General features: G+C 41.4%; 1 protein-coding gene across 7 annotated transcripts; it reads right to left on the bottom strand.

Annotated features, from left to right (window-relative positions):
* Window positions 1–664: 664 nt before the first annotated feature.
* Window positions 665–23229, bottom strand: ago4 (argonaute RISC component 4). 7 transcript variants are annotated; one of them, XM_010734072.3, is made up of 19 exons: window positions 23022–23229; window positions 16745–16916; window positions 15815–15935; window positions 14401–14582; window positions 13838–13974; window positions 12994–13128; window positions 11912–11999; window positions 11628–11775; window positions 11377–11496; window positions 10974–11135; window positions 8417–8565; window positions 7699–7883; window positions 7270–7429; window positions 6709–6889; window positions 6466–6609; window positions 6067–6201; window positions 5881–5982; window positions 5052–5251; window positions 665–4800 (listed from the first exon to the last, which is right to left on the bottom strand). In XM_010734072.3, the coding sequence occupies exons 1-19, from the start codon at window positions 23038–23040 to the stop codon at window positions 4692–4694; spliced, it is 2649 nt and encodes an 882-aa protein (XP_010732374.1). In that variant the 5' UTR covers window positions 23041–23229; the 3' UTR covers window positions 665–4691. The 7 variants fall into 7 exon arrangements, with proteins under 7 accessions (XP_010732374.1, XP_010732375.1, XP_010732377.1 ...); XM_010734073.3 differs by having other exon boundaries at window positions 6718–6889; XM_010734075.3 differs by having other exon boundaries at window positions 6718–6889; window positions 8417–8550.
* Between the last annotated feature and the right edge of the window lie 1181 nt (window positions 23230–24410).

The following is a 24410-nucleotide window of genomic DNA, read 5'->3' as shown; positions in this document are numbered from 1 at the left end:
TTACTGGATTTAACTCATTCTGCTTTTTGAACAGGCCCGACATTCAGCCATCTACAGACACTGGCTCTTGTATTTCACCAGTTTATATTGTGTGATGCATGAATGACGTGTTGTGTGTGAAGGTAAGGAGAGCTCTCAGGTTTCTCACTGTAAGTGCACTGCTGCTAACCCTCTGACGGACATGTAAGAGGATCATTTGTGCTATGTGAATTCAGCAGGTTGGTTAGTGACTTAAGACATTTATCATCAAAGTACAGTCAAGAACATTCCTTTGTTTCGCTCGTCAACCTTTCAGCATTACAAATTATGCATTTATAGTTCAGGCTGCTGCACAGATCAGCAACAAGTTTTACTTGTACTGAGCCACAAATCCACAGATCCTCAGCTCACACTCCATGTGAAGATTAATGTCTTTTGCATTGCGTGCATGTCAACTCATGGCTAACAACTTAGAACTTCATATGTGCGTGCCTCACTCAACCGTTCTTAAATGACCATCAAGGTGAGGAAATGGACACATCATGAATGTTTCACTGCTCTCAGTGATCGTGTGATGCTCTTTAACTTGGTAAAGAATGCCATCTAGTGACAAAATACATGCAGACCTCATTGTTAATTGGTTAATTCAACATCAGTCATCAATGACGAGAACACACCAGCGATGTTATAGGCATAAAATACCAATTTATTACTTTGCACATTAACACAAGAATTCCCTGCAGGCTAAAAAAAAAAAAAAAAAGAAAAAAAAGAAAAAGATTTGAACATGTCACATAATAGCAATAACAGCGAGTGAATGGCCCTCTGCTGGGGGTGGGGCTAGAACATGCCCCGCCCTCTAAAACTGGTCAGAAGGGGCTCAGTTCATTCACAGAATCAGAACGTTCCATTCACTAAATTGCAATGTTCCAATTCTATGATTCTTATTGCTATTAGACACCACACACAGCTTCAGAGACCACTAGCAGAAAAAAGAAACAGAGCAGAGCTATAACAAACCCCCAAAAAGGAAAAATCATAAAATTAAAATACACAATACACAATGTCAAATTACAAATCCGTTAAGATATAACAATATATCAAAGTGAGAGGAATTGAAAAATAATTCATGCTCTCTTTCTATCGGGGCACAGAAAGAACTATGGATTGTTTTTTAAAAAGGTTAAAAAGAGCTAATCCTGCTCCGCTGATGCCATGGGGACCCCTTCACAAAGAGGAAGTGCATTTGTGAGGGGTCAGCAGAGTTGCCATGGAGACAGGAGAGCCCCCTCCCCCCCACCAAGAGGTGTGGCCACAGGTACAAACCAGGAACCAGGAGCCAAAATGGATGCTCACTGCAGTGTCCTGGCAGAGAGAAGGGAGGTCAGGTCTTTAACAGGTCCACGTTTGAAGAAAGTACCTCGTTTGAATTTGAACACAATGCAAAGAGCTCGACCCCCCCGCCCCCAAAACAGTGTACCTTCCAAATTACTCACTTTTTATGTAGGAATCTTTAAAATGCATCTTAGAGAGACTGGACAAATATTGCTAGCCTAAAACAGTCCCACTAAATTGATTAACATTTACCCAAAAAAAAAAAAAAAAAGCGTTTATATTTTTTATTTCTCATAATAAATATGATTCCAAAAAATGTTTTGCTTTTTTTTTTTCTCTTTTCTTTTTTAAAAAGGACAATACTCTGGCATGCAGGCGAGCAAAGTCTACATTTTGTTACTTGAAAGAAAATTGTCTACAGCCTACTTAACTATTCCACCAAATGCACATTCCCACTGATTGATACAAGCAAATAAAATTAACTAAAAATTAAAAAATTAAAAGTACAGACACACAATTACAAGTGTAGACCGACAACCACGATGAGTAGAATTATAGCTTTGTTTTTCCACATTTGAAAACTAGAGCTGGGTTAATATTGCTTTGCAATGTCATGTTACAACCAGGGAGTCTATCTGACTGGAGTTTAATGATCAAATATTGTAGAGGATAAAAAATAAAAACATCAAAATCTTTCCCCGTTTGAGATGCCAGATGAATATTCAATCACAGCCCACTTGGCTTGACAAAACTAGTGCACGTTTTAAAACTCATCTGCCCCCTTTAAACAAAGAGTAAAACTTATTGCATGCAATGCCTGGACAACACCCTCCCAATCCCCCCCACCCCCCACCCCTGTCCTCATTTCCCACCTCTCTGCTCCTAGCCAATGCCAACGCCCACGCCTTCAACAGGCAGGTGCTCAAACTCATTCATAGTAAACCTGCTGCTTTACGGGCGGTTTATTACAAAAGGGCTTCCACTGAGCTGTCCCCCCCTGATGAGGCGTGCACGTCGACTGTTTCTCCACCACCCTATGTCCTACATCTTTGACCAATCGCAACACCAGGGGGCACCACTTGTGCAACCGTCACCACAGCACTGATGTCACTACTGTTTCCATGGTAACCAGTTTGCTGAGTGTTTGTACAGGGGGTCCATGGGCAGTGCTTATGCTTATTGTCGATTTATTTAATCCAGTGTTAAAAATGCATAAAAATATGAAACAAACACCGTCAAATAGCAGAGACTTTAAGATGGGTATACTTCAAATACACACAGAGTAATAGAAACCATTTTTAAAAAGTCTAAAAATTCAACTCATTGCCTATCGCAGACCGCTTTTTAAAGAAATTGCTTAATCTAGGTTCACTCTGATTACAATCCCTGATTGTCTCCATCTATCTGATCCAAACCAACCCACACCAGCTGTTCTACTAGTCAGAGTGCTACACAAACCCTTCAAACCTGCCACTAAAAATTGTACTCACATCTGAACCTACAAAGGAAGCATGAATCCATCCATCCTGGGGCCTATGTCATCTCACCCTGAACCAGAATGCTACAAAAAAAATGTCCAACCCAAAGCTCTAACCGCTTAACCTGCAGCTCAACAACTGAAGTCTATTCCTGAAGTCGCACTAGTAACTATATAACTGGCTTTGCTGCCAACCGTAAAATTTCATCACAATAGTAACAACATTGACAACAACGATAACAACAACAACAACATCAATGGTAAACTACTAATTCTAAACAACAGTTTTTTTTAAAGATAACCACAAAACATCTTATATTAAACTTTTACAAATCTGCTTTGTTGATTCGTATGTATAAATGCATAAAGGTACGAGAGATTGAGAGTGCCCTCTGTTGCTTGCCTAGCGTCCCGGGTCAGTGCAATGAATTGGCCAGTATTAGCAAAGGAGACCTAAAAAAAACTACGTTGGTTTCCGGCCCTTTAAACTACTACAAAAAGAAAACAAAAATAAGAAAAGCAACGTCCAGCCGTGTCATCATATAATCTTTCAGATAATCAGGTCCAAAGAAAAATAAGATCCTGCTTTTCACACAGAAAGCTGATAAGACCATACTCTGCGTTTAATGCCTTCAGCCATTCAACAGGTCCCAATGCTGAGCCAGTCACAGGCCAGACCACGGTTACTACTGCTACACGTCAGACCTGACCTCACTCACCACTTGAAATGGGTCAAACTACTCTTTCTGGGATTCAGTGATGTTTGAGGCACAGAGGAGCAAGCTCCCACACGTGCAAATCCCAGCCATCCTGTACCAGCAGCTAAGCTAACGCACATGTTCAAAATGTAATTCAAAGCATTTCAATTCACAAGTGAGTCAGGACTGCTACAAATACCCACACCAGCCTCTATGAGGCCTGTTTTAAGTCATATGTCTCAAAGTTGCTCTATAGATGTAAATATATGCTTATATGTACTGTATGTGTGAATATAAAAACAACAAATCTGAGGCATTTACAGCAGTTATCTCCTTGATTTCCCTTTACAATTCAGTGGCCTGCCATGAAACACACATGCACACACCCATACAGCAGCACACGTACACACACACACCCATAAAGAAACACAGACACACACACACACACACACACACACCTAAGATGGGAGGAAAGTAGTAATGGGCATGACACCCAGGTCACCTCGCTTGTAAAAGACGGTAAAGGAGAAAAAGTTAACACACGCTCATAAAAAGGAAAAATATATATGTATATTAGATATATATGTATATATATATATATCTCATTCTCAAAAGGTCGACTCCCCTCCATCTCTTTTCCTGTAGAGTTCCCTCCCCACCACCCAATAAACCCAAGACCGTGTGACAGATTTTGCCCAAAGGGGCTTTGAGGTAAAAGTAGATAAGAGTCCTGCTTAGCTGGGAGAGCTAAAGAGCTGCGCTGACACAGACCGTGCCAATCCACTCCCTTGCTCAGTGTATCTTATAAACACAAGACTGCAGACATTCAAATAGAAAAAACAAACTCAAAATAATGGCTCAACTTGTAGTATGTGTGTATGTTTTGTTTGTTTTTTTCTTTTGCGCACTGGAAACGCTCAGGTTTCACTGCGCTGGATTGCTGGTTTGAAAGGCGGCTCGATTGGGAACGCTGGTTGGAGGTTGTTCCTTGAAATAAAAAGCTGCTGGACATCGGGACACAGCAGATTTCCCCGGTCCAAGAGCCGCTTTGGTGCAGATTCAGAAAATTAGTAGAGTGAGTGTGAAGAGAAAGAGACAGACTACAAGGAGAGAGAGAGAGAAAGAGAGAGACTGGCAAATAAGAGATAAAAAGACTGAAAGAAAGGGAATCCACGGGTGGACTGGCTGACGTGCTTGATAGTTCAGGCGAAGTACATGGTGTGCTGGGTATCATAGTGGATCTGAACTGCCTTGGCCAACGCCTGGGGGTCCCGGCCGTTACTTTGACCAGACACGTGGCTGCCTTCAGCACTGCAAGACAGGGAGAGACAAGGTTACTTTGACCGTCAAGAAAAAAACGTCTCATCAAGAACCAGGAGCAGTGTTCTGCGGGTACGTGGTTTGTGCTTCTCTACTTGTCATCTATCTCATAGTAAGTCAGAAAACTTCTGCACATTTTAACTACAACTATCCATCCTGGGCCGCTCAGTGAAGGCATTTTAAAATGCTATCACACACCCTGTGGGTTTATTCCAAATCAAGCACAGCCAGGGCCGCCTCACCTGTCATGGTCTTTGTCCACCAGGTGATAGCGGGCTCTGAAAGCCACTAGTCTGGCATAGTAGGCCGGTGCTGGGATGGAGACGGAACGTGTGCAGCGGACATAGGTGTGGCACAGCTGGTAGGTGAGGAGCTGCAGTTCATCGGCAGTGAAACAGTTGTCATCCCACAGGACATGGTAGTGGGAGGGACGACTGGTTCCCTGAGGTGAGACAGAATATAACATAGTCAATACTGTCCTGATCATTTCATGTAAAGCCGTGATGAAGCAGACTATATTTACTCAGCGACAACTTTACACATTTTTAGGCTTGTAACTCCAGCTATAGTTCTCTTCAGACACAATATGTCAGTATGAGATCTATGACAGAACAGTTCTCCACTCCTGAGCAAAGTGGACAGCAGGATCCAATAACTGTTTTGTGCTCAGACCGCTGCAAGTGTCTGCTTCCACATTTTACAGGCATCATTTCAATTTACAGGCGACAAGTGTTTTCAATTGGACAGTTTGTGGGTAGCCTGTCACTTTAAATAAAAGCCAAACCATCTGATGGGTCAAAGAAGCATCCAAGTCACACAGTCACTGTCATTAAGCATCATTACCATGGCGACCACAGAGCAAAATTACCGTACCCCTGAAGACAATTAACAGTGAAATAACCATCATTTTTATTTTGTGTGTAAATGTGCCAAAACCATCCAGCATGTCAAAACTGCAAACAATACTTGGTGAAGTGAAGTGAAGTGAAGTGAAGTGAGCAAAGCATAGCTGCTTCTTATTTCTCATTAAATATCTCATCTATGTCAAGTGTGTGAGTGAGTATCCCTCACCTGAATCCCAGCATGGCTGCACAGGTAGAAGTCGAACTCGGATGGGTGTGTGATGGTGCTGTCCACCGTGGTGCCTGCTGGGACATTACCGCTCTTCCCAACCTGCAGGGGGTGATCAGTCAGTGTCAAGACTTTGTACATACAGAATTGTACACAATGAAAATACCAGAGTGAACTCCTACTGACCCTCTCAGCTTTGTCAGAGCAGAAGAGGCGAGTGTGGTGACGTTTCTGAACGACTATGTAGGTGATGCCCGGCCTGTAATCTTCCTCCAGACTGATACAGGCCTTCCTGATGGCTATCAGCTCCGGCCACGCGACCTGATACAACAAAAAGGACGGACACACACACACACACACACACACACACACACACACACACACACACACACACACACACACACTTAAGGTGTCTTGTTTCTTCTTTTTATTCCCAGTTTCCTCCTCTCATTATGAATCACAGTCATCATTCCTGCCTTGCACATCACACGTGGGACTCGCATGCCAGAAATATGGCAGAAATAAGATGGAGATAAGCATGGAAATAACTGTTAAACTCTGCCACTAATACCACTAATCTCTCACCTGTTTCATCTGTCCCTCTGACACGCCGCCACGATAATAGATGATTCGTGTGGGCTTGAAGCGTGTGGACTTGTAGAACTGGATGAGCAGCTCCCGCACCATGTTGGTCAGATCTTGGATTACCTCCTGGCTGAAGAGTTGCTCCTAGAGACAGACAAAGAAAGGAGGGTGGATCAGTCTTCGACACAGACCTATTTTAAGTAAGGAATTGCTCAATTTCTGAAAATAGAAAAATGTACACACAGCTGTTACCTGCGACATGTCCTGCCTAGATGTCTGGACTCGCACTGTGGCGCAGTAACGGCTGGGGTGACCATCCATGCTGCCCACCACAGCTGCAATGGACGGCTTCTTCCCATCACCCGCTGGTGGATGTGTGACATCCGCTCCCAGGAAGATGACAGGCTGCTGGAACACAGAGGGCCTGCACTCCCGAACAAGACACACAAACGAAAAAAAGAAAAGATTTTACATTGGATTTCTTATTCAGCTTCTGTGAACAGCATGACTATGAAAGAAAAAAAATAAATAAATAAAAAATGATGTAAGAAAAAAGATCTGAATATTATCAAACATTTAATCTTCACATTATTTAAACACCAGATAAAATCAATTCCTAGAAAAGCGACATTTCTGTGAAAATGATGCAGAGCATGGCTAAAACCTGAATTGCTCTTTACCACATGATTACCACAGGACTATCTGCACTCAGAAACATCTGACCAATCCACAACATTCAAAGCCAAGAAGCATTCCAGACTCCCATGTGGACTGCAATGAAGAAATAACTAAATCCATGCGGACCTCTGATGAGGCACCAGGACGTTGTTGATGCCTCCCAGCTTGGCGTTGATCTTGAGGCACAGGTTGGAGAGGGTCTGAGGGGACGTCTTCACTACGTTCTTCACCTGCACACACTGGGTTGCCATGCCAAGGAGAGTGTCGCCAACCCGCTTTACCTCAGCTGGAGACAAAAACAGACACCAAAGATCAAGATCACACTTACTGTTTAAAAACTGACTCATTACCTGTAAAACATTCTTTACCATCCTCATATCTAAAACACTTTACCCCCCCCCTTATAAAATTCCAACTCGGGTGTATTGCCAAGCAGATTTTCACATTCCAGGAATTTGTCTGGGTGTTATTGGTGCATGACAATATTAGGTTCAAAATATCAAGTATTAAAAAAAACAATATAAATATATGTATACAATATGTTAGAATTCTTACCATAGACTGGTGTTTTGCCAGGAAGGATGACCACAATCAGCTGCAGACCAACATAAGACATCTTGAGGTGTTTGAACATGGGCTCCACGCTGTCTGCTCCTTGGGCGTATTTACAGAAACATGGCTGGCCTTGAATGGGCATGCCAGCATCCTTGGAGATTTTTCGAAGCTGGTCAGTGAAGCTCCTGTTGAAAACCATGAAACACTCAGAGCTCAGTAGAATACACAACACAACACAACACAGGTCTAACCTCAACACCTCACTGACAGCTTTGGGAGGCTGTTCACCGTTTTAGTTTGGTCTTTCATGCTAACATTTGCTAATTAACACTAACACAAAATACAGCTGAGGCTGATTGGAATGTAATTTTGTAGGTATTTGATCACAAGTCAAGTCCAGGACAAATTTAAAATATGCTTTAATTAAAGTAATTACAATCCATGCTGAGGAGGACATGAATGTCTGCATCACATTTTATGACAATCCATGCAATAATTGTTGGTCAATTAAAACTATAAATGTCGACCTCAGGGTGGAGCAAGAGGAAAAGTCAGTGGGACACATCTGACAACCGGGAATGTTTCAACAAATTTGAGCCAGTCCATCCAAAGTGCTGGACTGACTGACCAACAGACACAGAGTTTCTTTTCTTCATCTTCCTCAAGAACATTTCTGAGTGAAACCAAACACAACAACAGCTGATGTGCCGTGACTCACTTGAGCAGGTCCTCTCGACACTGTTTCTGTGGAGCGAAGCAGGCCACGGCCCAAACCTTGATTTCAATGCCGGCGTAGAACTGCTTTCCTCTCATGTCCCACACGCCCTGGTTGGGCGTGGCCACAGTTTTGTTCTGCGGAGAGAGTCCCTACTCTCTTAGTCAACCCCCCGATTGGATGAGCCAATACAATAGATAGTACAACCCAACCCACACTTAGTATTACATATTACATATATTGCATGCATTAAATCCCCGGACTGCCTGTTCAATATTCTACACACACAGTGAAAATGGTTTCATAGTTTCATTCCTTTTATTGTATAATGATGTTCTGTGTTTCTGTGCATTAAGTATTCATCTGCACCAGACGCAGACAGTCGAAGTCCATCGAGCACTGAGAGAACAGAGAAATCCTCAGCTTCCTATATCAGGAGTCCTGACATGAACAAGAGTAGTGTATCTATTCAAAGACGCATCATTAGGTGAGTGCGCCCACTTTGAGAGTGGTTGTGAATTCAAATTCAAAAAGGCAGTGGCTTTCAATTAAGGTAACAAGGTTTGCTATAGGCCATTAGGGCTTTTATTCTCCTAAACAAGTGACCACAATGAACTACTTGAGTGGTGTGCCAAGAAAAGTTCAGAGTGTGTCCATCTCGTTAAAAGATTGTCTCAAAGAAGTCTTAAACATGATTAAAGTTTGAAGATTTAAACAGCGTAGTTAAAAATCAAGAATCAGAAAATAGACTATTCCCATCTCACGTGTTGAACATGCAGTCACATCAGAGAGGATTTGTTTTGGTTTCTGTCAATATGTGGATGCAACTTTATGTCCACCAATATCAGCATGCCATTTCAAAATAAAGGTGTGTGTATTTCATTCATTCATTTCACTGGAGGCCGATCAGGCTCAATATCACAGCAGTTCCAGAAGTGGCCAAGCCTTTAAGAAAAGAGTATTGTAATAAGATCTTGGATAAATCAACCAATGTATAGTTGAGGAAGCCAATAAAATGGATTTAAACTTGGCTTTAAACTAAGTAACAATATGCTGCAGTTTTCTGAAGAACAATTGTAAAAGGGAAATACACTGAACCAATTTCCTCACAGACATCATTAAAGTTTCATGTGATCTTAACACAGTCATTGAACTCTGCCTCTGAAGAGGGGTGTTGTATTCCAGCACCTGTGGTATTTATTTATATTAACCTCTTCATTTTCAGACATTTTAAAATCTGTGATTTTATTTTCTGATTCTTTTGGACTGCTTTCATGTTAATGCTGGGTGATTACGAGTCTTATCGTCCTCCTGTGGCACCATCTTCATTCTTCCCCCCTTACACTTCCCTGAATCCCAAATCAGCCTCTTACACCAGACAAAAAGGCAAAAAAAAGTGGGTAAACACAGATTTTCTGTGCATAAATGCTCAGAGTTACATCTTCTGTTGACCAGTTAGACAAATATTACCATTCAAACCCAAACAGATCTGGAGCTTCCAATCAGATCTCTGTAAACAGCTGATTTGAGATTCAGTGGGTGAATCACGGCAGTCTGCAATGACTTACTCTTCATCTCTATTCCTCCACTAACACAGAGACTAAATGCAAAATGAAGCCTTCATCTACCTCCACTGTAATATTTACATACAGAGAAGCTGCATCAGTATTTCAAAAGGGATGCACTTCAGACTGCAGAGATACACTGTAGGATTAAAACATGGGGCAAAGTTCCAGGTTTTACAGTCATTTTATATTTGAATAGTGCAACTAGTGAACACATGAATCAACAGCAGCAGTTAAATGAACTAGAGCTGCAAAATCTGAGGAGTCTCTGGTTCTGTGCACGCCCCCCAAGTGACTTCAATTATTACAAAATTTCAGAGAAACCATGTCTTGTACATCAGCTTGGCATGGCTCTAAATACTCATACCCATGAACCTCAGCTTCTGTGGAGAAGCAGCCATTAAGAGGCACAAATGAAAGCTGTATACAATTTAAGAAGAAAACAAAGTAGTCACTGAATTCAGTTAAATTAACCACAATTAAAAAGTGAGTTCATTGATTGTGGAAAAGCTAAGATTACAGTGTAATAATAGAGACAGATGTTACAGAAATGCATGATGGGAGTCGTGGTTCATTTGTCTTTATGTACCCAGGTTTGTACCTGTAGCTTTCTTTTTAAAGAAACCAGATATTTTTTAATACAGTTCATCTTTTGTACTGATGACTCAATGTGGTGGAATGTGGTGACCATCCGAGCCACAGAAGTGATCCAACTGTGAGTCACCTAAGATTGTGTGGAGAAAATGAATGGGGCTTTTCTTCTGTGACCAATGGCAACCAGAATACCTCCTTCAGCTTTGCAACTCTATATCCTTCAGTAAAGAGCACAAACTAGAACAGTCGTTATTTTAGACAAATGATTTCATCAGAAATCCACTGTTCAACCTGGATCTTCCCCACATGTCCCAGCATTCACTCTGTGATGCCCCTCCAACCCTGTGCAGTCCCAGTCAGGCGTGCGCCCCCCCAGAGTGCGACCCCTGCTCAGTACTCACCCTGCCACAGTCCCTCCCTGTGTCTGTACTCACCCGGCCCCCATACTGCAGCATGGGTGCTGGGAGAACACGTCCTGTCACCTCTGTCATGTCATTGTGCACAACAATGCCAAATTCCTTCAGGTAAGGGTCCGGGCCCCCGACCATGCTGTTGCTTTTGACCTGGGGAAGGAGGAGAGAGTAAAAGTGGTTACAGGAGAGGAAAACAGAATCAGATAAAAATGGGAAAGAACATTTAAAAAGCTGAAATGCTGAGTTGTACTCCAGTTAATCTTTCTCCCTATAGAAAAGACGGTGTTCAGAGCAGTAGCGGCCACTAAAAAACAACATGAAAAATCAACCAATTAGCGAGCAGCTCCAGTTGCTTTTCTCACTCTCACCAGAGGTGGCAAACAGCACTTACCAGTCTGCTGATCTCTTCCTGTCTGTCGGGGGCTGAGCGAGCTGTAGCTTTGATCATGGTGGATGTCTGGTTATCTGTCAGTTTCTTGATGCAGCGTTGGCCTGCTACAATATTACAGACCTACAGAGCAGAAACAAACAAAAATCAGTCAGATAAAGCAACAAAAGCACATTTTAAAAATAAATAAATGAAGAAAACCATTTTGTCTAAACTAAAATGATATTTAAGCATCAAAACAGTTTCTTTCTCACCTCCAGGGGAAGGTAAGTGTGCTTCTGTTCTTGGCCTACTTGCAGGCAGGGTAAATGTGGATACTTGAGCTGCAGATTGTACTTCTGCTTGAAATACTGAGCTACTGTGCACTCCATGGCTTGGCCGTTCTCAAGCTGTAGGGGGAACCTGAGAATAAATGGCAAATGTGGCCATGTGAGTATTTAAAAACACAACTATGTTGAATTCATCGTTTTTTTACAAAGCCATCACGTTCTGGTACGTCACATGAGGATAAACAAACTGATGAGTGAGTGCCACGTACGTTTGGTGACTGGCAGGTCGGCGTGTTACATTGCACACACGGTACTTCCTCTTCATTTGACCACAGTGTGTGACCTCAACTTTCAAGCCTGAAAGAATTGTTACAGATTCACATGAAGGACATTTTCTCTACTGCAATTTCAAAGATTTTGGTATCATTAAGTTTAGCTGGTTGGAAGTGTACGCTTCTGTTTATATGTAGTTTTTTGACTGTGATAAATGCTGACTGTGTACTCTGTGTGTTTCAGCTCTCTGCAGTTACCCCTTTACACGTTTGTCACAACTCAACAACACAAACCAAAAGAAGATTCTAAGGAGAGATGTGCACTTGAAATTCCGCTCCACACTGTCTGGTTCAAAAGGACATCAAACTCGAAAAATGTTAGTCACTCCTACAATGTTAATTCTGTGGTTCTTTGCTCGTCTTTATTTCTATTATTTCAGATACACAGAGACTGGAGCAGCTTGAATAGAGTTTTTTTATGAAATGATTCTATGAAAAAAAGCACAGTACTATTCAGGAGATCTGTGCAGAATATTTAGGCTGTCTGAAATCATAAAACATGTCCAAGAGATTCACCCAGACAGAAACAGTCTTTTGTTACCATGAGGTTTAGAACAAGTGTTCAGCAGTGCCATAGGTCAGAGGCTTTAAAAGCAGGAGGTGAGCCTCCCCAGGGGGGCACCTGAGCATTTCAGGGGAGGCTCAGCAAATAGAAATATTTGTCTGCTTTGTCTCCAACTCTGTGTGTGCGTGTCTGTCTCTGTCTGTGTGTGCGTCTCTGTCACCGAGTGTGTGTGCGTCTCTGTCTGAGTCTCTGTGTCAGTGATGGGTATAAAGTATAGTTACATGTCAGTAGTGGGTGTACATTCTTTAGTTCTCACACGCTGCATAAAAACAAACATGTAGGCCCACACCTTAGTGTGATCTAGTGTAATTTGATATACAGTGAGTCACAGATGTTGTGTATATTATGTGTGTATGGCTGTTAATGCTGCCTGCTTTACCGATAAATGTTGGTATAGTGTGTGTGTGTGTGTGTGTGTGTGTGTGTGTGTGTGTGTGTGATATGGAGTACTCACCTCTTATTTCCTTAGTAAATTTGACACGCTGTGAATCAGTCAGTGGTTTGGTCTGTTCGTTGATGTTCTGTATATCCAGCACCTCGCACATGAACTCTATCACAGGCTGAGCACGATAGAAAGCTGTCGCCGACACTAAGGAGTAGAACATGTGACATTATTCAGCAAATCAGTTGCATAAAACAATTACAAACAAGCCAACTCAGTCAAATGAGTAGGCACAAACAAACGTACTATGCAAACCATTTCAGTCCAATTAACACCTCGTGTTTTTATAAATGATGACAGTGAGTCTCTGTCTTAGCTTCATAGAATAAGAGGTGTTTTTAAATGTTGGTGTAAAGAGGATACCTCAACTACCACTTCACTTTTAGATTCAGGAACTGGCTTTAGTGCAGAAAGGCCTTGTGAAATAGAGTTTTACAATTTCAACTGACTTAACTGGTGTTCAGGCCTAAAACATGAAAAAAAAGAGAAGATGTAGTATAGATAATATAGAACCAGAGTGGGGTTAAGAGCAGAAATAAAGTGTGGGAAAAGTTTCCCATGTTCAACTTGGTTTAGCTAGACGATCTTGTGTTTTTTGTTTTTTTTTTAGATGTAGCTTAAAAAAAAATAAAATTCACAATTAAGATGTATGTACTAAACAATCTGTCTGTTGCCATCCAGACATATTAGGAAACAGTAGCTGAACAGTGGGCTTTACAAATGCATGAAATCCTGCTGGGTAGAGCAATGATGGATAACATTATTCAGTCGGTCAGACACAGAACACTGCACAGGTAGAACCATATATCAGTTTAAACAAACCACGGCATTCAGGTTTGTATCACTGAGGTCTTACCATCGATGTTGAGCATCATGTTCCACATGGCAGGACGAACTGACTGATGGAAACCAAACCACACCTCCCTGCCTCCGCCCAGAGGATGGTAGTAGCCCTCCGGAGGGGAGAAAAACGAGCGCCCCACTGGAGTATACCTGTGTACATAAAACACTGAAGTTAACAAGTGTGTCTGGAAATGTGCACTCAATGATCTGTGTGTCAAAAACATTCTGGGAAATAGTATAAACCCACACAGAGTTATCAATAGCAACATAAAGAGGTTTGGTATAACAGAGTGCAGTGAACTGATTCCTCATCACAGTACAGTCACATTATTTCTGTGACGTGATATCCAAATAGTCCACAGATTTAAAAATCCACTCAGAGATGGACACAGGTATATGACGCAGGCAACGGCCTGTGGCTCAGTTCTTACTGTACTAAACAACAACTAGATTGTGTAATGTGATTTAATCAGGAAGACAAGACAGCAGGAAATGAAGAAATACAGACAAATAAAAGATGAAAAGCAATCATTATGAACAGATGTGGGTGGTGTGTTTGTAAAAGATTTTCAGTACCTCATGGAAGGCAGATGCCGTGTAATGACATCCAGAGCCTGAACAGAGTCTTCCGGGACCTCGTTAAGGTGGCCTGACAGGGCTTCCAGCAGCATCTGAAGACTGACCACTGACACCCACTGCAGAGACACCTTGAACGTCTGATCTTTCCCCTCACCCGGCAGAGTCACCTCCAGATCCACCTGAAGACAAAGAGGGGGAGATGCGGACACAGGAGAAGGGGAAGAGGACAGAGGAGAGACAGAAACAAAAGATGAGGGTAGAGGGATTGAAGAACAGGTGACAGGGAGAGATTAATTGATAAATACTTAAGGGCAAAGTAGACTGAAACAATTTATTGACAAATCAATTCAACTTTGAAACAATAAAATATGAGTTAGTATTAAAACAAGATTACATTGGTACAGCCATGCAGAGCCAACAGGAGTAAAAACTTGGAAAACATAATACTGTTCACTAGGGGTGGGCGATATATCGAATATACTCGATATATCGCGGCTTGTTCTACGTGAGATGTATGAAATGACTATATCGCGACCATCGAGTACTTGTCACGTAAATGTTTTAAGTCGTCAGCATGTAATTCTCGGAGTTTTGTCTGTGTCACTCACTCCTGGTGCTGCTCACAGCACGCAGCACACTGCCCCGCCCACCCAGAAAAATCCCCTGCGCGCATGCGTACTTTTTGTATCAGGTGAGGAGAGAAGTGAAGAGCACAAGCGAGTTAATTGAAGATGGAGACGGACGACTTGGTTCCGAAGAAAAACAACTGCGGTCACGCCAGCCGTCTCTCGTTTTCGCGTGGTCACGTCAGCTGCTCCAATATTTTCAAGTGCGTCCTTATTGCCGACTTTATGTCAAATACTTTGAGAAAACTGGGAAAGTCAGCGCTAGCTTACTGCAGCGTGTGGACACTTCCGGTTTTCAAAATAAGACGTGGGTGTTAAATTTATTAAAGGTTTATTTATAAAATATGAAGAATGGTTAAAATTTGATTTAAAAAAGTGTGTTTCATAAGCCAAGTATGATCCTGCACTGCTTCAGTGCTCATATGTACATTATGAAATATATTAAAAATTCATAAAAAATATGACAAGTGTTAAAATGCTATAAAAAGAGGTGTGTCTCATACAGCAAGTGTAAATCTACTGTTCTACATTGATTCTGAGCAATTACAATGCTATCAAGGTAATAATGACATTATTATTTATTAGAAATAATACAAAACAACAACAACAACAAAAATATCGAGATATATATCGTGTATCGCGATATAGCTTAAAAATATCGAGATATTGGTTACAGGCCATATCGTGCAGCCCTACTGTTCACGATTAAATGCAAAACTTTTAAAAACACAAATTTTTGTGCGTCCATGCTGATGACAGACAGGTCTAGTGTTTGAAATACCAACCCTGTCTCTCCCAATTGGCAGTGGATGTGCTGTGTACATGTTCCTCTTCCCATCGTAACCAGGCTGTCGGTCTCCAAAGATCTGCATCTTGAAGTGCCGCACCATGGTGTCCACCACTTCCCTGGAAGACAGTAACAGGACAAACTAAAATAAACCACCTTCTTTACTTGTATCTAATAATTCTTGCCTGTTGGAGAATGACGTCCATTCCCGTCTGCATTTAAAACCCGTCTGTAGTAGGGATGCACCGAAATGAAAATTTTCGTCCGAAACCGAAAAAAAATTAAATGGTTGGCTGAATACCGAAACCAAATATGAAATGTGGTTGTTAAATTTTTCACTATTTTTTTTACTATTGCATAAATAGCCTAGAATAAATTTGTAGACATGTTTTTTTCAAAGAAAGTGAATGTTTATTTAATATCCTTCAAATATTCCAGTAGAATTTCCAGTTAGTATAAATATTATTTCATTTATATTGTTAGAAAGCCCATTTTGTTTTAATCACTGTTAATTTGTTCTTGAAAGAAATACAATTAGTTTTATTATATTTCTGGTGAATTTAAATTTTTCCCACGTTCATAAACGCATCATAGTCATTCCGACAGTCAGGAACGCACCTCGCATGTGTGAGACTCTGTAATGCAGAGAGAAGTATATAGCTCCGCTAAAGAGCAGTGTATGATGTATTTCTTGCCTGTGTTTTTCCTATATCCTGCATCGTGGGTTTATTGTGTGTGAATGAGAAAAGAATCCGCAACCGTGGCCAGATCACAGCGCACGTTGCTTCATTGCATCAATTGCCTCACGCCACTATTCGGCCTTACTATTCGGCCACTTCACCGAAAGCTGAAATGCACTTTTGGGCCATTTTCGGGCGAAAAATTTCGGTGGCCGAATTTTCGGTGCATCCCTAGTCTGTAGATTTACCTGTTGACCCTTCGAGGCCGTTTCTCAGGCTTGATGTCGATATCATAGTGATAGACATCAATCTTGGGAATCTGCACCTGGAAGTGGTTGGCAAGGAGCCGGATGGGTTTTCCCACCGTGCCAAGGCCGGGACGCCGTGGAGGCTGAAACAGAGAGGTAGGGGCGGGCGGGCCTGGAGAGAGAAGAGAGAACATGAGTTTACTGATGTTTTTGACAAGCAAATCACCATTTTACATTTTAAAAAAAAGTTGAAATCATACATTAGTCAATTTCTTCTTTCTTTAATTTACCAGAAATGTTTTGATTCTTCATCAACTGAGCTTCAAATAAAGCATTTCTCTTAAATGTGAACAAAAGGTGGCGACAGCAAGTCTGTGTGTGTGGCATCATTACATGTCACATTTTAAAGATGGATGTGCGGCATAACGCCAAGCTTGTTGCAAACCATCTCATCAGTGACACCTGCTTGAATGCACTGAAATAGCCCCAAAGACCCACATACATGTTTTGATTGATCCGTAACTCTGCCCCCTGACCTACATGGGTCAACAAGGGGCTGGCGAAACAATGACCTCCAATTATCCTTCAGCCCACTCCCCAGCTCCACCCAGACACAGAGGGCGCCCACCCCTCAAGCCGAGACAAAGACAGAGCTCCTCTCAGACAGACAGCAGCAGGGCCATATGGAGGGGTGCCACACAGAGTCTGGGATTACCGTTACACACAGTACACGCCACACACATGCATCTCACTTACATACACGATGTGCAGTATATGGTGCATGTACACAACACAGGTGAGGAACACAATGCTTTGCACGCGTAAGTCACTGGGCTTCAAGTGAAGCTGATAATGACACACCATCCATCTCACACATCAGCACTGCTCATTGACACTGACACTGCTGGCTAAACAAGAGCTTCTGCAAAATACTCAAAGAGGAAACGCATCACGTGTATCTATGCTCTGAATTCTGAGACTGACAAAAATACATGTATAAACTGAGTTAAAATACCATTCAGTCAGTGGTACTGAAGGAGGTTAGAGGAGGCTGCGTAATGCTTTTGTCAACTGACAGCTAAGAGACTGCGGGGGTCCTCTTGAACTCCATGCACACACACGCTCCAGTTAGCAAGTGAAGCGCGAGAGCACGGACAATCGGGACCCTCCCAAACGCTTCCTGAAAACATGCTTCCCAACATGCCCTCGTCCAGCCTGGGCCCCAAATAACCTCCTCCTCCCCCTTCATACATATAAACTAGCTTGATGAGAACATCTTCCAGGTTTTCTAGACCATGTTTAGTGATACATTTTGAACTAAAAAAAAAAAAAAAAAAAGCAGTTTATTGCATTTCTGCTTTTCTTTGTCACGACTTGGATTAAAATCATCTGGTGATTCACTCTACTTTGTCCTACTGGCCTTGTTACTGCTGGCAACAAAAAATAAATATATTCCAAGTATACCAAGTGTTCTGCGCTGTGCTGCAAGCTCAACATTGTACGTGTCATTTTACATTTGGCATCACAACCACTGCAGTTCAATAGTAAATCAAGTGCATGCATTAATGTCTCCATTTTAGCATGTTGTGTTGATGTCATGTACAGAAAGTTTTACAAGAAGGAAAATGTGTCTACATGACATCACATCCTCTATGAAACATACATGAGGGTGGACAAAAACATAGAATCCAATTCTGTTCAATACGACGAGTCAAAGAATGGCCACAAAAATGAACACGTCTGGGAAGACAAATACAGGGCCCACCCTTCACAAGACAAATACATGCAGTGTTCAGTAAGGAACATGGAATATTATTTTATGATCATACTACGGCTTCAACTATTGATTACTTTAATATCAATGAGATAAGACAGACTTGAAGTCTAATAAGGAAAGACAATGACAATCTTTTAGAAAATATTAGAAGAGATTAAAACATGTTGGACCAACAGGCCAAACACCAAAAATGCAGTCCACAAGGACAAAAAAGAAAAAAAAAATAAACAAAAGCAGCAAATCCTCAAATTGGAAAAGCAGAACACAGAAAATTTTAGGAGTTTTGCTCAGAGATATTTAAGACTACTAAATTGCCAGACTTTTTATGACCTTCTGAGCCCAGGGGGACACGAAACAACTATCAGAGCTGCCTGTACTCTGCACATACTAACAGAAAGAGTTGTGCTCCATGTGTGAGAGGCGCGGTGAGTTCGAGGTCTTCCTCTTTCACTTTCACCAAAAACAGAGCTGTGCCTATATATAGCCTCCTCAGCTGCCACACTACTACACTCGCTGTAGATGTGTGTCTCAAAATGAAATGCATGAAGCCATCCTTCTCTCCACAACCTGTCCACTAACAGTCAGTCAACACCACCAACTGCAAGTCCAAGCATAATAAGCTATTATTTACATTATCAATTAATTAATTATTTTTTTAATTGTTCAGTCTGGGAACAATTCATGAGTCTATGTTGATGTCTTTAAATGGTTTGTTTGTCTGACCAACAGCCAAAACTCCAAAGATATCCTGTTCATTATAACATGACAAAGAAAATCAGCTAATTCTCAGAACTGAGAAACTGGAGTGAAGAAGAGTTTCGCTCAAATGATTTGATTAGCAAAACATTTGCAGATTACCTGTCTGTCAATCAACTAGCAGATGAAGAGACCGGTCGTTCCAGCTCGAAATGAGTTTCTAACTTGTACCGCTGATTGGATTTGTTGTTTTTCTTCATTCAACAACGTCTCAGGTTAGTTTGTGTGTGCAACCAAGATGGCAACAAGTTAAAAAAAGAAATAGAAATGCAGTTGATTGAACTGAAAGAACAAACAGTGGAGAAGACACTGAATGTAAGGCTGCAACTCAGGATTACTTTGATTAAACCATCAATGCATCAAAATGAAAGGACACATTCTCAAATCACAAGTCCAAGGAGACTTCAAATGTCTTGTGTTCCTCGACCAACAGTCTAAAACGGATTTAGTTTTCACTGACATGAAAAAGAAAAGGTATTTCCTCTCATAAAGGAAGGTGAAACCAGACAATGTTTAACTCGCTTTTCTTCCATTTACTATTCAGCTCATCATTTCAGCTCTAACCAAATGACACCAAAACAAGATCAAAAAGCAAAAACCAACAGCATTGCTGTATGTGTTCTTACTTGCAAATGACAATAAATCTCTTGAATCTTTTTTGGAAACAAGGAACTAGAGTAACGCTCCGGGTAAATGTTGGGTCACTTCAGTTTTGTATTACCTCTGTGAAAAAATACATTTGGCCTACAATCGTCTCAACAAGAATATTTTAGTGCCACGAGATGGAGAAAAAAAACAAAAAAAACAAACATCACATATACACAGATATTAGAACACTGCGTCCATCTGCAAGACAAACTTCTTTAATTGCTCTCTCAGTAAGTGCATGAATGAAGCATATTTTGATGTTTATTAACAACATTCTACATTTTATGTGCAGCTATGCCATGAATTATTCAAGTCTTGAACTGAATAGTCTATGAATCACTTGACGAAAAAAATAAATAAAACATTAAAAATAGAGCTACATGTCACATTAAGAGACTCTACAGACTTATCAAAAGGTGGCATTTAGACCTCAATTTAAACAACCTCTCTCCATAATTTCATGCTTCTGTGTGAGACAGAGCTGTGTCTACTTTGAGTCACAGAGGAAGTGAAATTAGTTTTCCCTGGTGCAGAAAATGTCAGGTGTGCTGGAGGACAAAAAGTCTTTCTGATCCTTATGTGGCATGTCGTTCTGCTTGGATCCAAACTGACCAGAAGCATCTTCAAAGAACAACACAACACAGCACAAAGATAACTGCCCGCCTGTTCTATTCCGCTGATTTCTCTCTTTGCTCTTTCAACATTTAAGAGCCATTATATTGCGTGCAGTTTATTCACATCTGCAGAGAGGGGTTTGCTACTTGTGCACTCTAGAGCCGACTAATGCTATGCATGTCCCTGGTAACCACAGTGTGATCAAGCAGAGAGACAGCTGGGCTTAAGCTAAGTATGAGGATGATGGCTCGGCCTGTGATGAGTCAGAGACTAACGCCACTGAGCGGGGAGCGCGCTGACGCCCACACCTGCAAATCACCTGGATTAAAAAGGTACTATAGTGGACTGTGGAAAACCAGAAGTGCTGAGAAAGACCATTCACAAGGAGGAAATATCCAGCCATCAGTGCAGAGGTTTCAGTCTTAGCTGTTGCTTCAGGAGCTAATTATTTTGACTTTAAGTGGCGAGTTCAGACAACAAATTATGCAATATTTGTTCTGATTTTTACCTGTGCAGTCCAGCTTCATTGGCCACAAACGGCCAAGGGGTGCACTTTATGACAACACGGCAATACAGCTGTTTAACACACATACCTAAATCTGTGTAAAGGCTCATGCTGAAATTATCAAACACTCCCAAATACATAGCCCTGCCTCTCTATATTCAGAGATTTTATCATGAATTTCTTGATCAAGTTTCATTTTCAACTGGACTAATCTCATGTTTGCCTCAGTTCTCGCCACCTACCGTGAAATATTGTCATCCGCCTGCATGGCCGCTTCTATTTACATCTTTCCTGTGACAATCTATGCATTTATGTCACGGCTTCAGTTTGTATCGAAACACCACTTCAACAGAAAAAAAACGAATTCAAAAATGCAATGTGATCACTATGCTTCCATGTGGGTTTAGCTTGCTGTAATACAGCATGGTGCTTGTGTTACTTTGCAGATGATTGACTGCAGTCACTTCAAACTGTTAGCCATTCTAAAAAAATAATGTTTTGTACATTAGTTTTTATTAAAATGCATCCTAGTAGAGGCCAGAGTGTAACAAAATTGTAAAAAAGGTCCAGCATTGGTTCTGGACACAAAAACCACATTCCATAACCCCCTTAATCTCTTGATCACTTCACTTTGCAGGGAAAATATTCATTAAATACTCATACTATCTGAAGAATTCAGCAGATATGTGCTAATCTTAGGTATCAGATGAATTAGAAAATACAGCAGCTCCTGTCCATATTGATAAAAACCTGATGGTTTGCACTCATTATGTGTGACAATAGGGTGGTCTTAACTCTCTCTCTCTCACACACACACACACACACCCCTGTGGATGGCTGCACAATATTGTTGTCTCAAACATTCCCGTGGACCCTCACACAGCACTGTGCATCTGTCTAACATTTATTTCAAACATGAGCAAACGTCCTCCTTAAATAATGCATTGAGGTGTTCCTAATGTCACCACCTTTCTTCCAGAGCATGTGGACAGTGTGTGCGGACTGTCACAAAAAAAAAGAAAAAGGATCATTTTGAGTTCTGCAAGCTGCATTCAGTTCCTCGTGGAAATAAAGGTGCATTTCACAGACAAAATAAAGAGGAAAAAACGAGGTAAACACACATTTCATGTTGCGATAATTCAAATCCAATCCATCCCCGGCTGTGCAGGTGTGTGGCGGCTTTTTTCTCCGCATGCTGTAAAATAAGTGCCTTTGTTATCATATAGGAGATGAATAATATGGAGGTGACCAGCAGATCTGATCGATAAAAGCGCCATCCATCCCTGCTGTTCCCTCACACACGCAGAAAACCTCTAAATAACGAGACACGGAGCACGCATATGTGCTCATTTACCGCCAGCAACGTGTGTTTTATTGGCATTTCTCTTGTTTTCCACCCATGGCTGTCATCTTGGACGCGGGCAGCCCACAGAAACGCACTGTTCCTGATGGCGATGGTACAAATTTAGATGGTTTAGCAGAAATGCAGAATTGATACAGGAGGCATATTTTGACACATTTCGACACGATTTGTGATCTCGCTGTCGAAATGAGGTCGTAGTTTTGTCGCCAGAAAGAAACACACCGTGAACAAACATGAACGTAAACACACTACGACGCGGAAGGAAGGAGGAAGGAAGGTCCTAGTTAAATCCCCACTCACACAATGCCAGCACCGACACGACGGGCTGTGCGTGCTCCACAGAAATAAAACCGCGCAGACATTACTGGAAAACCGTGAAAAAACACCAACCTTCGTCGTACAAATAGAAAACGTGGCTTCCGCTCGGTGTAAATAAAGTCACACACACACGTACACAGACACAGGCTGGGCCTCGGTTTGTTTTCCCGTCAGCTCGTCGAGGCCTCGCTGCAGCCGCGGCCCCCAGTGAAGCGACGCATTTGCGCACACGCGCCCCACACACGGCTCGCTCTCCCCGCTCGTCGCTCCTTTTCTATTTTCTTAAACGTCTTACCGGGTCCGAGCGCTTCCATGGCCGAGGCCTCTCTCTCCGTCTCTGTCCCGGCCTGGCGGCTCCGTACCGACGCTGAAATTGGGGGCGGTATCGCGAAGCTTAATGTGGCTAATTTAAGAAAAGGGAATATAGATAGATGCGTGGATGACTGCTGACTGGACTAACTGACCTGAGCTACCGCTGCTCGTTCTGGGGATTTGTAACTGCGCATGCGCCAGTTAGAAGCCTGGGAGCCCGTTCTGCGCATGCGTAATTTGCTGTGCCGCACTAGTAGATCAAACTTAAATGTTTAAAACATCGATTAAATATATATTGCAGAAGAGCATTGATGAAAAAAGAATTCAGAATATCTGTAGAAACTAAAGTGCATTCACTGCACCTGTAGGGATATGACTATAGTTTTTTATTATCTACTATCTTACTAACAATATCAGAACGTGTTTCATTGGAAGCTTTCCGCTCTACTTTAAGAAACCGTCAATGGAAATCTTATGAACAGTGCCTATGTTCTTAATTTGTTACTGTATCTATAACTTGTGCACTGCATTTGCCTATTTACTCGCACTTAGTATTTTAATATTTTAATGTTTTTGTGTTTGGTTCTTTGCTGCTTGTTTGTTGTTGTTCTTCGTCTGTCTTGATTGTTATGACGTGTGCTGCTGCCTTTCTTGGCCAGGTCACCCTTGTGAAAGAGGTCTTGATCTCAATGGGTTTTTTTTTTATCTGGTTAAATAAAGTTAAATAATACAAATATATATAATTTAGTCAAATTAATTAATTGAGTAATTGCTGCATTATTTGAGTAATTCATGATATATTTTTTTAAATAATTAGCTACTTAGGAGTATATAAAGTAATTCAAATTCTTTTACCAGCTGCACCTTTAAAGCCATGCTTACACACTGACTGATCAATCCAATAATATACAGTAATATATTCCATCCAAAACTCTCCATGACTTATTTCACTTTGGTGGCTCACGTATATTGTGATGCTAATACTTAATGTGCATAACATTTTGAATTTGACTGAGAGCAACATTTCTCTATTTTTGATATTGTGATATTGTTGTGAATTATTTTTGGCCACAATAACCATGTAATGAGTGCAAACTGAGTGCAAGTCCTAACATCCTAACATGCAGGTCTTACTATCCACAAATAAATCTCTTTGGGTGTTTAGTGACCTTTGTAGATGTACTCAACACTGACCTGTTTTTCATTAGGTGAAAATGTAAAGCGCTGTTGCTTGAGGAAGTAACATCAATTCATTATGGCAATGATCATTAACGTTCATAAATGTTGGCGCTTGGAAGCCTCCATAGCCTCGTGTTTGTTCCCACTAGTAATTACCTAGTAGTAATTAAAGCGAATGTCTCAAAAGTATTTT

This window comes from Larimichthys crocea, chromosome XIII (genome assembly GCF_000972845.2).
Source record: "Larimichthys crocea isolate SSNF chromosome XIII, L_crocea_2.0, whole genome shotgun sequence".
NCBI classification, from domain to species: Eukaryota; Metazoa; Chordata; class Actinopteri; family Sciaenidae; genus Larimichthys; species Larimichthys crocea.
Note: the sequence above shows the minus strand (reverse complement) of the source record. Positions and strands in the feature narration are given on the sequence as shown.